The 13691-nt window shown below is 52.6% G+C and overlaps 1 protein-coding gene across 1 annotated transcript; it reads right to left on the minus strand.

The window, feature by feature from the left end:
* Positions 1–3412: 3412 nt before the first annotated feature.
* LOC128905717 (tektin-3-like) lies at positions 3413–8336 on the minus strand. The gene is made up of 7 exons (XM_054192169.1): positions 7758–8336; positions 7169–7252; positions 6872–6942; positions 6479–6622; positions 5738–5960; positions 4723–4877; positions 3413–3629 (listed from the first exon to the last, which is right to left on the minus strand). Exons 1-7 carry the CDS (start codon positions 8334–8336, stop codon positions 3413–3415), a joined length of 1473 nt encoding a protein of 490 aa, XP_054048144.1.
* Between the last annotated feature and the right edge of the window lie 5355 nt (positions 8337–13691).

Consider the following 13691-nt stretch of genomic DNA (forward strand, 5'->3'; position numbering starts at 1 on the left):
TTCTCCGAACGATGGGGACCCCATAAAAGGGGAGAGCTTTTCTACCCTTTCCTGCTGCCTTTACCTTTTCCCCCAGCTTTGCTCGGCACTTTGCCTACTCGCTACCCTGAGCCAACATTTCATCAAATGTTGATGAAATGCTGTCCTTTGTGGGAACTTTGCTCATTATAACGTACCAAAACACACCTCCATCCCAGAGGCTACCCGCCTCCAAGGTGCGACCACTCCTCCTTGAGCACACCAATCATAATAAAAGTATTCATGACTCAGGTCACTCAAACTCCACTTTGAACATGAAAAATAGTATAAAAATAGCCCGAGAGAGGGGGGATATCAGGGAAGTCACCATCGTGAACAAGGCGAGGAGGACTCCATCACCGACTTCCGGGATCAGTCGATGGGCTGAGCCTTCCTTCCCCCCCACAGGGACGCCTTTGGTAAGACTTGGACTATACTGAGTGCTTCCTCGGGAAACTTAGAAATCTCTCTAGAGAATCTCTCTCCTACAGTTGTAGCCAGGCTGTACTGTTTATAACTTTGTCGCGCGTTTTGTATATTGAACAACACCTTTCTTTGCACGTGCTTTGCAGTGTGTTTCTCACCGGCAATCCTAAGAACCTATAGATGTGTTGTTTAAATAAACTGCACTGTTTAAGCAGCTAGTCGTTCCGGTTTCTCACTGAACGCGACCAAAGACTCGAGAGTGGCCGTGCTAGTTCATGAGCACGACTAGGCTGAAGGTGCAGTCCACTATTAGTGTTTCCAAATCATAACAGTTTAATACATATTAAACGCGACTCGACTGCTAGTGGCGAATTGGGCATCACTCAGAACTTAAACCTGGCCGCACCTAGCCTCCCACCTCGGTGAGGAGTGTTAGAACGCAAGGGGGTCTATTTTCTGCCAAAACCGCTTTGCCCCTTTCACGCAACACTCCCTTATCAAAGGAGCCAACCTGCTGCGAGCTGCTCTGTCGCACCTACAGAGGATACAGAGCTAAACCAGCTTTCAGCTACCTTTTTGCCCAAGCAATTCAGTTTTAGACTTTTGGCTTCAGCAGTCCCCGGTCTGGCCCCTCTTTCAGCCTCATCCAGGGACCCAAGAGTGGCCGCCGATGCGCTGAGGGTGAGGATGCTCATCAAGGCTGGCAGCTGGGAAAGCGGAGCGGGGAAGTATTGCTATCTGTCATCGAATTTAAAGTTAACCATGGCTCTGTAGTTAATCAAGTTTTATGTACTGGCTCCATAGTGTGGTGGTGCAGCTCCCCACCCCCGCCATCCTTCAGGCCACTCGGTACTTGGCGTGATCTCCTTCCCAGCCTGGGCCGCAGAACGTGACACAACGGTGTAACATGAAAGAGAAGGTAGAGAGCCACAGAGCAGAGCACAGTAGTGTGCCCAGTCCCCACGGCTCCTACTGTTTGAAGATGATAACCTCAACGGATCGCTCCTGACACCGTATGGATCGTGGCCACAGGGCGGGGAGTACCAGGACCCTCAAGACCTACCAAGCTCTGGGGGTGCGTAACCATCGTCCGAGTCGGGCCGGAGTGGAAAAGTACCTGACAAAAGTCAATTGTCTCGGATCCTGTAAGTAGGGATTCTAGTAAAGACCCTTTGAGCTCTTCTGGATCGCAGCGGGCTGTGGCCAGTAACCGCCCTGAGTTGAGGTACCTCTCAGGCTGACGCCTCGAGGCTGGGGCGGGAGAAGACCCTTCTCAAGCCTCAACTGTCGCCCGTTGAGGAACGCCGAGGCATCGTGAGTATTTACCCTAAATCTGAGAAAGGGAAATTTTAGCTATAGGCTAGTCTCTCTCTCTCTCACCCACCTCTCCACCTGTATGCAGTGAGATACACATTAGCTGTATGGATGGGGATGCTCTTCTGTCCACCCATGCGTGTGCAGGACCTAAAAGCGGCACCTTTTGGCTCACTGGCATTGCCTGCTATTAAGAAATTCCCGATGGCAGACCTGTACGTGTGTGTGCTTAGATATTATTCAATTATTTTGTTTGCTCACTTTGTGAATCCCTAAGTCAGTTAATGGTTAAATGCTGCTAAAATTCAACCTCTCAGTCTACCTTACATCATTAATAACTTTCACGAAATCATAACCATGTCAAGTATTTTCATCCGCGACACAATAGTTAAGGATGATTGCAGGTAGTTGCTAAGGAGAGGATCAAAGGGAATTGTTTGAAGGAACATCTGTAGCCTAATTATTTGGTCTACCTGGGACACTAAGACCTTAACTGAACATCTAATCAAGATGTTTCTCCCAACAATGCCAATTTGGCAGTGAATACCCAAGTCCAGGTGTCCTTGACTGAACCGTCTTCATGATAATACTAAAAAACACAGCTGCAGGCCAAGAAGCCCCTTGCCCAGGTGAAGACCCTTCCTCCAGGCAGGAGCAGTGATTGAAGATATGAGGCTGGTGTGTAAATTCCTGAGCAGCCCTTGTAACTGGGAGTGTACTGCCTTGTGACTTTGGTGTCTAAATACATGGAGGAAACCGGCATGGGCTGTGCTTGATGTGTGGGGATCCACCGAGCACCGGGGCCTGAATAAAATGCAGAGTCTGCATCAGTGGACAAGGGAAGAGCTACGGATATCACCTATCTGGACTTCTGCAAGGCCTTTGACACGGTTCCCCACAACACCCTTCTCTCTAAGTTGGAGAGATACGCATTTGATGGGCGGACTGTTCAGTGGGTAAGGAACTGGCTGGGTGGTCGCATCCAGAGGGTGGTGGTCAATGGCTCGATGTCCAGATGGAGAGGAGTGACAAGCGGTGTCCCTCAGGGATCCGTACTGGGACCAGTGCTGTTTAATATCTTCATCAATGATTTAGACAGTGGGATCAAGTGCACCCTCAGCAAGTTTGCAGGTGACACCAAGCTGAATGGTGTGGTCGACATGCCAGAGGGACGGGTTGTCATCCAGAGGGACCTGGACAAGCCAGAGAGGTGGGCCTGAGCGAACCTCATGAAATTCAAGAAGGCCAAGTGCAAGGTCCTGCACTTGGGTCGGGACAATCCTCCTTATCAATACAGGCTGGGGGTTGAGAGCAGCCCTGCGGAAAAGGACTTGGGGGTGCTGGTTGATGAAAAGCTGAACATGAGCCAACGATGTGCACTTGCAGCCCAGAAGGCCAATCCCATCCTGGGCTGCATCAAAAGAAGTGTGGCCAGCAGGTCGAGAGAGGTGATTCTCCCCCTCTACTCTGCTCTCGTGAGACCCCACCTGGAGTACTGCCATTTAACCACAAAATTTAACACACCAAATGAGCGTTTAATTTCTACTTGGGGCTTTCATCAGGAAGTGAAAATCTAATCATGGATTTTCAAAGCATCTTATCAACACTGGGGATCCCTCCTGCAACAGAGAACATGAGTTTGGCTGAGCCCAGCCTAAACAGAACCCAGCAGCCGCGCAGTGCTGGGAAAGGTCTTGCGCATCCCCATGCACTTCTCCTGGTCGATGAAGAGCGAGTTGGCTTTGACGGCCAGGTCATGCTGCAAGATCGACTTGGCATGAGCCAACATTTGCAGGGTGTCCTCGGTGTCTCTCAGCTGCTGCTGAAGGCTCTGGACCGTCTCATCGATTTCGTGGACCTCATTGACAAGGCTGGAAAACAGCAAGGAACCCTCGTTAACGGTCCCGTCACGTGGGTGGTTTCGAGCCTGGCCCTGCTGAAGGGTGCCTTGGGCACAGGATTTCCCCCTTCAGCGTGCTCAGACTAACTCGGACCCCCCGTTTCTGGCAGATGCATGGGAAAGCTGAGGGCAGAGCTCCTCCAGACCTCAGCGGGGAGGCATGGCTAAGTCTGCGCGAAGGCTTTGGCAACGCGCAGGCACGTCTCCCAGAGCAGCTCGTGCCACCGAGAAGAGGGATGAGCAGCTGTGGTGTCCTGTTCCCCTTTGGTTTTGCAGGTTTGTTGGGTCCCCCTCCTGGATTTCCCTGTGCAGGGGTCCTGCCCACACCCACGGATGCACACACAGCAAAACAGGACAGCTGGGAGAGGCGAAAATTGAATGGGAAACAAGCGGAGGATGGAGAAAACAATGGTGTGCGAGATGCTAAACAGGCTCTGGGGCTGGGTTTCACTTGCTTCTAAAAGGCTTCACCTGGAGTCTTGCCCAGCAGGCTCCCTGGAGGAGGTGTGAAGTTTGGGGTGCCTCACAGGAGGTGCTGCTGGGCACTCAGGGCAGCCTGCTCCTCCACAGCCCCTCGGGGTGCAATCCCACAGAGCTCACAATGTCCTTGAAAGGGTTTGTCCCCAGGGGAGGTGAGGACAGCCCTTACTCCTTCTCCAGAGGGTGCACCCTTCCTGGAGGTTCCCCAAAAGGAAGGACCTAAGTGCTCTCAGCGCAAGCCTCTTGGAGAGTAAAGGCTTATCCTAAAAAACTGAGCACATCCAACTGCTGGGAAGCAGGCAGGAGAGAAGATGAGGTTTACCCAAGTGGGAAAAACCCAGCCCCTCACGGGGTGGCATCAGGCTGCTCCCAGCCATGGTGTACAGCCTCCTTTGTGGGTGCAGAGCTCTGCCAGCACCCAAAGGCTGGGATACCTGTTCATTCCTTTTGATTAGAGCAGAGCCCTTCTGGAAGGAGTATTTAGGAAAAAAATCCCATGACTAGTTTTGTCATCCAGTGATGTTCCTGAGTGCTACTACCCGGGACTCCTCAAGGACCCTGCTGGCCCCGTGCTCCTGCCTTACCGGAGCTGGGCAGTGTCCCGGCACAGCTCCATGTTTGGTCTCCGTGTGCGCTCTTCCAGCCGGGTCTGAGCCACTTTGAACGGAGGTCCTTGGTCCCTCATGGCTTTTTGGATGGCTTCCATGTTCATCTCCATTTGGAAGATTTCCCGCAGCGTCTGCCGTAAAAAAGAAACACGTGCATGAATGAAAAAATACCTTCTCAAGTGACAACATAATTTCCTTTTTCTCCTGTCCGTCTGCAGAAAAAACAAGCCTGTCTTTGCTGGTGCTGTCACGTCAGAGGAGGTGTTGGAGCAGTGATGGACACAGTGAGTTACCAGCTTCCCAAAGCTACTGCTTGCAGAAACTGATCATCCATCAATAGCAACTCAGAGAGGGAAGGTTTTTCAGGCATGAAAAATTTTCATTTTTCACTGAAGGACGTGGCACCAGCCCGCAACGCTGCCAGCCCAGTCTCCGCTCAGTGAATCAATACGGTGTGGAGCACTTTTCAGGAGGCTTTCCATGAGACCCACTGGTCCGAGCCAGGTGCCCGTCACTGCTCTCCACTTCCTCTGCTTGGCAGAGCAAGCACACGGATACCCGTGCAGCAACCACAGAGCACTGAGAGTGAAAGCACGTCCTTGGGGGAGAAGCAAGCCTGCGAACCCCCCGGCAGGCAGCCCAGCAGAGGCCCAGCAAAGACTCTCTGCAGGGCAGCCAGCGCTTCTGAAGTAACTCCCAGGAGATGCAACCAGCAGTGGCCTTTTCTGCTGGAAATCCCTGTGCTGCCAGGCTGTCAGCTAGGATGCGCTAGCAAAAGACAGGATCCCTTGAGATGAAATCACAGTGCCAGCTCCTCCTGCTCCAAGAAGAAAGTCCCCAGGACTTGGAGTTTCTAACAGAAAATGACACTATAACCAGCTTCCTGTGGCCACCGTTCTTCTCCTTGGGCCAGGTCTGCGTGGACGGTCCTGCTTCGGAGGTGTCCCTGGGAAGTGACAGTGTCACACCCAAAGGGAGGGGTTCAGGCTACCTTGGCCAGGTGGGTCTGAATCTTGCTCTTGGCGTCGGCTGTCTCGGCGATGCGGCTGGTGAAGGCGACGTTCACCCTGTTGAACTGGCACCGCATCTCGTTGGCCGTCACCTCCAGCAGGTTCCTGGTGTTGTCCCGCAGCTTGGCAGAGGCCGCCCGTTCGCTCTGGGAGCGGAGGATGTTGCCGTCTGTGAACTTGGCCCAGGACTCCGGCACCGAGATCCTGGGAGGAAGGAGAGGCCCCTGGTAAGCCCGTGCTGCTGAAGCTGGACGTGGGCAGGCAAGGACCCTGCCAGGGAGCAGCGTGGGTCAAATGTAGCTTTAATCTGTGCTTTTATTTTGACCATAGGTCGTGTTTTAGCCCCAGCCGGCAGCTAGGACCATGCAGCCACTTGTGCAGTTCTCCCCCTTTCCTCCAGAAACCCAAGGAGAAGAAGCAGAATAGGAGGGGAAAGGGAAGGGAAGGGAAAACTTGTGTGTGGAGATAAAAGACAGTTAAATAGAAGAACAATAACAGAAAGGAAAAGAACAGCAACAATAGAATAAGAATGAGAAAAATAATGATGATGATAATAATAATAATAATAGAGCAGAGAGAAATGGCCTCTCTGAAGCCGGTGTCTCCAGGCAGGACGGACCTGCCTTTACAGTGGGCTGGGGACCAGCAGCTCCCTGCCAGGGAAAGGCACCGCACATCCCCGGGACAGCTTGCTGCTCGCGTGCCACCCAGTGTGCACTCACGTGGCATCGACCCGCTCCACCCCTCGGTAGTAGCTGATGCCGTGGGAGGTGTTCCTCAGGTGGTGGCACTTGTCATCGATGCGGTGGGCCGCCTGCTTGTTGGCCAGGTCTCTCTCCAGCTCGTGCTGGGCCACCCTGTTGGACCTTCAACATGCAAACAACAGCCATCGGTGGGGATGTACGGGTGGAACGGCTTCTTCCCCGTTCCACTTCCCCGCAGCTCCCGCCCAGGCAGCTCTGTCCTCCCATGAGCATCACCGCCCGCTTCCCATGGAGCCTGCGTGGGTTTTACAGCTGCGGGATGTGGGTAGAGGTCGGGGTCTGCGGGGGGTTCACATCCCAACTGTAAAGGCCCATCGGCCCTACGGCATGAGATAAGGAGCTTCTCCTTACGCGAGCTGGGCTTTTGCCTTATCCAGGTACTGCTGCATCCTCTCCTGGCACGACCTGATGACATCCACTTCCTGGGCAAAGGCAAAACATGTAATGATGTCATCTCTTTTATTAGACCAATTAATAGAGCTGCTGCGTGGGGGAACACCGTCCCCTGGCCCAGCAGGTTTTGGGGGTTGGAAGGGTTGAGCACCTCGCCAGCAGTAAGGAGCCAGGTAGGGAACAAGGCTGCAAAGCCTCCTCGGGGCAGTTTACGTAAAAATAGCTTTCACACATGATCTGAGATGCCAAGCTTACTGTGAAGAGCTGTTTCTCCACGTCATCATGGACGAGGTCAATGCCCATCCTCTTCTCCCGCTGAAGCAAGCACTCCTGAGCGACCTGTTGGGGACATGCCATGACTGTTGGCTGCAGGGGCAGGGTTCTCTAGAGGGACGGGCCCCATCTCAAGATGGGAAGAAAAGGGAAGAAAAAAGTGCCCCGGGCAGCTGGTTTAGCTGACAATGAGCAGCCGAGCTGCAACATCAGCGTTAAAGCAACATGAGGGAGCACACGTGTCCCTGGTGCAACTGCAGCTGAATGCAGGGCCCTGTGTCAGCCTTGATGCTGACCTCGCCAGAGCCTTGTAGCAAGACCTGAGCTTGTGTCTCCCAAACCAGGATTTTGGATGTGCTGCTTATAAAAATATTTGGTTCTGATGGGCTCAGAATGTGCTGATAGGAGATGCAGCAGATGGCAAGGGATTTGTTGATCACTAACTAATGGTCTCTTCCTAAAAGCTTTCTAGATGTTACGGAGCTGCAGTGAAACTTAACTGGACGTCTGAGTGGCTGCAGATGTTTCAGCAGTGGGCTACAGCTTGCAGGCCACTGCACAGGGTGCTTACCTGGAGAGGGGCCTCCGTCTCGGCCAAGGCTCTCTCCAGCCTTTTCTTCATGTCCGTGAGGGCGTTGGTCTCCCCGATCATCTCACCCAGCTCACGGCAGAGCTCCGATTTCCAAAATCCAATATCATTGGCACGAACTCCCAGGCTTTTGGTGCTTTCTCCTTGTGTTTTCTCTGTCTGCTGATATTTATCCTGAATCATGCGGGAGGTATCAACTCTCAGACGCTCCGCGTTGTGCTGGCAAGTTTCTGACTCTGTGTAGTTGGTCAGGTTGGACCTGTGCCAGTCCTCAGGGGTGTACCGGGTGATGAAGGTTGTTCTGTTGGCAATGACAGGAAGCTTCTTGCTGGCGGTCATCCCCTGGGAACTTTTGGAAAAGGGAGCCAAAGTTGGGTTGATGGCAGCTGGTTTGTAGTAGGTGCTGGGCATCCAGGGGAGGCCGGAGCTCTGAGGCAGCGGGTAGTAAGGAAAACGGGCCTTATAGCTTGAAGCCATGGCGCTGATGGCAGGCAGAAACTTGCTAGGTGTTGATCGTGGATGGGCGTACGTTGCCGTTAAGGGAGATCGAACAGGCTGCATTCTTGAACACTGCTCTTCAGGTACGTGTCCTGCACAGAGGAGCAGAGAGAAGACAACCGCACTCAGTAAGCTCCTGCACTTGCCTTCCTTCTTACAGCAACACGTGCAACTTGGAACACAAACAGTGATGCACACAGCACCTACACATTGCCTGCACAGGCCTAAAACTCTTGTAAGCAAATCCCTTCTGACAGCGTCCCAAGCATTTGTATCTAGAGAAAGATCTGACTTTGTTGCTCATATCTAGCATCAGGTCTTGAAATGGGGAAAAAACCAAATCATGGCTGCTCAAGAGAGTGACAGATATTGTGCCCTCATTTTCCTTCAGTCTGTCAGTCCCATGAAACTGTAGCTGCTGATTCTCTGCTGTTCATCTGCTTCTTTTGGCTGGGTTTGGTATCTGCTGATCTTCTAGTACTCCACGTGTCATTTTCTCTTTCAAAGTGCCATTACCAGCCCCGAGAGCTGCGCCCCTTTGGACACACAGCTGCTACCAGCCCAGCGCGATTTGTGGGTGAGGGACTCCATCCTCATCCCTCCATATTCACTTGCATTAAATGCTCAAGTGAGCAGTCTGCAGGTGAGCAGGGCTTTGCAGGACTATATCCAAATTTGAACACACACACACACACACACACACACACACACACCCCCCGTCCCCTCCCCCGGAATCTATTTCAGCCTCAAAAGAACAGCCATCTCTGTCTTGCAAAAGAAGAAAAATGTCCATGGCTCACCTGATGTAAAATCACTGCGCTTGGAAAGGAGATATCCCACCAAGTCCTTTCAGAGGGCTTTGTAAACACCAGCCTTGCAGTAGCCCTAGGAGGAATGGCCACACGTGAAGATTTTGATACCAAGAACTGTGGGTGCTATTGCTCTTTTCAGATTGAGGTTATCAGTCAGTTGTTATCAGAAACACGATGCAGAGGGCCACCAACTGCACCTAACACACCGAATGTGAGGACAAACACTCAGGAGGGTAAGTTATGCTCGGTGGGAAGCTCTTGTAAGGTTGCAAGTGTCACCCACAGGCAGGAATAAGTCCCTGTGGCTGCCGTAGCCAGCTGGACGTGCCCTTCCCCTAACACCATCCCATCCCCACTGCCCCCAGCCTGGCTCAGAGCCCCAGTGAAAGATTAGGACATAAGATCCCTGGATGGGAGTGGGGTAGGACATAAAACTTGTGCTCAATCCTATTCGTAACAGCACGAAAGCCACTCCATTCCTTTAAAAATGGCGTGTTTGCAGGGAACAAACCTGCCCGTAACAGTTTGATGCATTCAGAAGAACACTGTCTCCAAATGCAGCTACTAAATAAATGAACAGCGAATGCAGGAGAATAACGGGTCCTTTAATTAGGGCAAATCCCAGGAAAATCAGGATGAGTCAGAGGGCACAAGTGCACAGCCTGCAGCTGGGAAATCACGGAACTTTGAGGACTCCAGTTACAAGCCTTGCCCAGTTTTGGCCATGCTGGCATGGGCTGCCCCGGGGCCTGACTTGAGAGCAGCAGCAGAGCCGCGGGCACCGAGTCTCGCCCCAGGATCCAGCCTGGCCGAAGAGGCTGTGGGACAGGCAGCAGGAAACTCTCACCCTCCAAAGAAAGCTAAAAAGCTTTCACAATCACGACCCTGCGAGCCAGTTTGGCAGAACTGAGGGAGAAATGTCTGTGCTCAGGCCCAACAAAGACCACTGTGAGTGCCAGTTCCCTTTTGTTTAGGAAAGAGAGGAAAACCCCTTGGGAATGGACCACAGTCACCTTTCCCTGCATTTCCAGCTGAAGTAAAAGCCCCTGCATCCCCCTGGGGATAAGCCATCCCAGGGTGACACTTTCTGCCACCCCTGAACACAGACACACGATGGGAGCCCCGACCACCTACTTTGGGTACGTCTGGGCAACAGAAGAGGTACTGGGGAGCATTAGGAGAAATGCTTTCTTTTTCAGCCCTCCCCTCCCAGCCAAAGTACATACTCACCCTGAGCCTCCAGAGGCTTGCGGGTGCCAAGGGGGGCTGCTACTCACTGTGGTGCTCTCGGGTTCGGTGGCAGCACTGCCAGACACGGCAGCATCCCCAGTGCCGTCCGTGACACAGAACCAGGGCAGCGTTGCCAGGGGCACAGGGTGCTCAGTGACCTCACGCATCCTACTGCCTGCCCTGGACAACCTATTGGCCCTCGCTGTGCAACTCAGTGCACACTCTGGGCAACCTAGTGCCCTTCCTGGGCAACTTGATCCCACCCTGGACAACCCCCAGTGCCATCAGTGGGCAACCCAGTACAGCCCTCGGGCATCTGCTCTGGCTAGCCTAAGGGGGTTTCTCTCCAATTTGGGAAAACACCCACCAGGTCTGCTGTGAGCACCTCTGTGGCCCACCGTATCCAGAGGAAATGTTTGCATTTGCTTCACCTTACCGCGTTAGATTAACTGTGAGCCCTGTGGATGGCTCATCAAATACTCAGCGCATACATCTGTCTTCTCACTGCCTTTCTCAGCTTCCTCTCCTTTTCCCAGCTCCTGCGCTCTGTGCACACGCTCACATGGAGCTGGCCTCCATGAGAAAGCCATGCCTCTGCTGCCAAACATCTGCCATTAAAGGGAACTCCAACTCTTTCGTGTAGACACACGATTGATTTCACTTTAAAAGACATGTCTTCCTTTAGCCAGGTGAAGAATCAACTTCATCAAACCGAAACGAAAAGTTCAGCACACACGTTGCTTTTCTATAGCTAAACCAGAGAAAATAATTGCAATTAAAGCAAGCCGACCTCTGCCCCTCCGCAGGACACGCACACCCCCTCGGACCAGCCCTGCTCTCTGCTCCTTGCACGCTCCCAGCTCCATCTACGCCCGCTCTCGCTCCCTGCCCGGAGCCAACTGTGTTGAGGTGAATCACTGCATGACCAGGGACACCACTAGTTGTTGCAGCAACCACACCCTTTTTGAAGTAGTTGCTAAATCCAGCAATAATCGTTAGATAATATTGTAAATGGCCCACGGGTGCTCTGCAGAGCACACAGAGCAGGACTTCCAGGGCAAGCACCCATGAGCACCCTGATGCAGAGAGACAGCAGGGGACACCAAAATGGATGAAGCTTTGGTCCCACCAGAGCATCCGGAGCAGCTTTTCAAGTGAAGGGCTCATGACGTACCTAAAAGCTACAAAGTCGAGGAGAACTGGCCCGGGTAAAACAGGTGAATTCACACGCTCAGTGACCCTCAAGCAAGAAGTTATCAACTGCACACAGTAGTAAGTGGTCCCCAAATCCCTCGTGCTCTGGGTACCACACCAAAGTAAGTAGGCTATTTCCATCATCTCCACTTCTTCAAGTAATTAAACTGGGTTCCCTAATTGTGACTACAACTCCAAGCACCGCAAATTTACTAAAACTACAAAACTGCCATTCCTGGTTGTGCTGGGGCATATCCAGTTCTGACGGACACCTGAGAACACAGTTTGTCCCAAAGCCTCCAGAATTTTAGCTCAGAATCCGAAAAGGAAAACCAGGGTGAAACCGTGAGGCTGATGTTAAGCAGGGGGGCCAATTTCCCACACGTCACCCAGGTTTGCCTCGTTGACTAAACTGCAATTTCAGGAGATACATTCAGATACCTGAGTACAAAAATATCCTGCCAAAAGCTGTCCATCTTTCTGTCGCAGCTCTACATTCTGGCTGTCTGTTAATCCAGCATTCCTCTGGATCATAAGCTGCCCGTCTGAAAATACCCAGATCCAGATCTTTTACAGCAGCCGTCATGAGTCTACACGGACCCACAACATTGCCCAGTCGCAGCAGTTTTACGGAGCTTTTGAATATTCCTCTCTCTCCTGTCAACACCGTACCTGCCCAAAAGGGATCCAGTGTCTAGTCAATAGCGGAATCATTTCCAAAAGTCACAGGAATTGCTGGAGGACTGGAAATAAATTAAGCTGTGTGTGGTGCATCCCGTGCTGTCACGCTGAAGGACAAGGATGCTCACAGGCAGCGCAGGCTCCCGTCTGTCCCAGGGCTACTTGAAGGCTTCAAAGAGGCTACAAGACCTGATCTACAGCAGGCTCCATCTGGCCAGGAAACACAGGAGACTTTCCCGGGTTTTCCTGGGCTTCCTGCATTCTGGTGAAAATGATGAGTTGTCCATAAAGCATGGAGGGCCAAGGAGTCTGGAGGTGAGGCCTGGGCTGCTTTGAGCTCTGCACATGGCCAGTGGAAAAAGATGGTTATGGCCATGACTGAGCCCCCGGCTGCCAGAGCAGAGGCTGGGACTGGCTGGAGGAGGGCGGGGGGGTTGGGCACCAAAATTGGAGGAGAGGGAGAAGGAGAGGAGGCTGAGCAGACTGTCAAGGAGAAAGAGCCAGCTTTGGAGATGGGCAGCCCCGGGAGATCATCTGGGGCTCTCCCTTCCTCTGCCAAGAGCCCCCCAAAGAGCTTGCGTCCTTTTCCCAAGCTTGGAGAAGCTCCAGTGTTTGTGCCGGCTCCTCCACAGCCCCGTGCAGAACCTGGAAGCGCCACCATCCTGCTGGTTGGACCTCTAGAACACCAAGTCTGCTGGCAGGCACCTCTCTCTCACGTTCCACCTGATTTTTATCCTTGGAATACTGTGGTCCACTTAGAGCACTCCAGATGGAGTCTGCGGTGCCTGCTAATGAAAATGAAAAAGCGGGGTAGAAGAGGAGGGTTTCTTCCCCTGCAAGTGGCAAATATGTCCAGGCTGTTACAGCAAAAGGCCTTTTCTGACTGTATCCTGAGCAGCCTTCAGAAAAAGGTTAATTCTGGCATGTTTTGGGGAGAGGAATGGTGCTCAGACTAACAGGCAAGAGGAGGAAAGCCGCTGGGGTCTCTGCACGCTGAACCCTCCCCAAGGTGTGCTCCAAAAGGCACCGACGGGCCATTTTGGTTTGGGGTTTGAGCCAGCGACAGCTGGGATTGTCACCTGCGTCCCCAACAGTGATGTGCCAGCCTCTCACTTTTCCCCGAAATCCCACGGCTTCTCCCTGACCTTTGCCTCACGCAACTACAGCCCAAGGCACAATGGCTTTGCATCAGTCCTGGGAGATGGAGGGGGGTGAAGCGCAGTCAGGGAATTGTTACCTGAAATAAAAGCTCTCGAAACCAAAAGTAGTTTAGAGAGGAGATAGTGCTTTATTCGACGTCGGGTGCCAGGGGGAAAACCCACAAATCTAGCACACCTTACCGGGGATATTCACCCATTATTTATACACAAAATAGTCTCATAATTCCGCCTGCCTAATACATAAGCCACCTAGGCTTACATAGCCATCTTTTTCCACGTGTGTGTTAAACTGTGCTGCTTCAGCTAAACACTTCTGCGCAAGCGTGAGCTTCTCGGTGGTC

The sequence above is a fragment of the Rissa tridactyla genome, chromosome 2 (genome assembly GCF_028500815.1).
Source record: "Rissa tridactyla isolate bRisTri1 chromosome 2, bRisTri1.patW.cur.20221130, whole genome shotgun sequence".
NCBI lineage: Eukaryota > Metazoa > Chordata > Aves > Charadriiformes > Laridae > Rissa > Rissa tridactyla.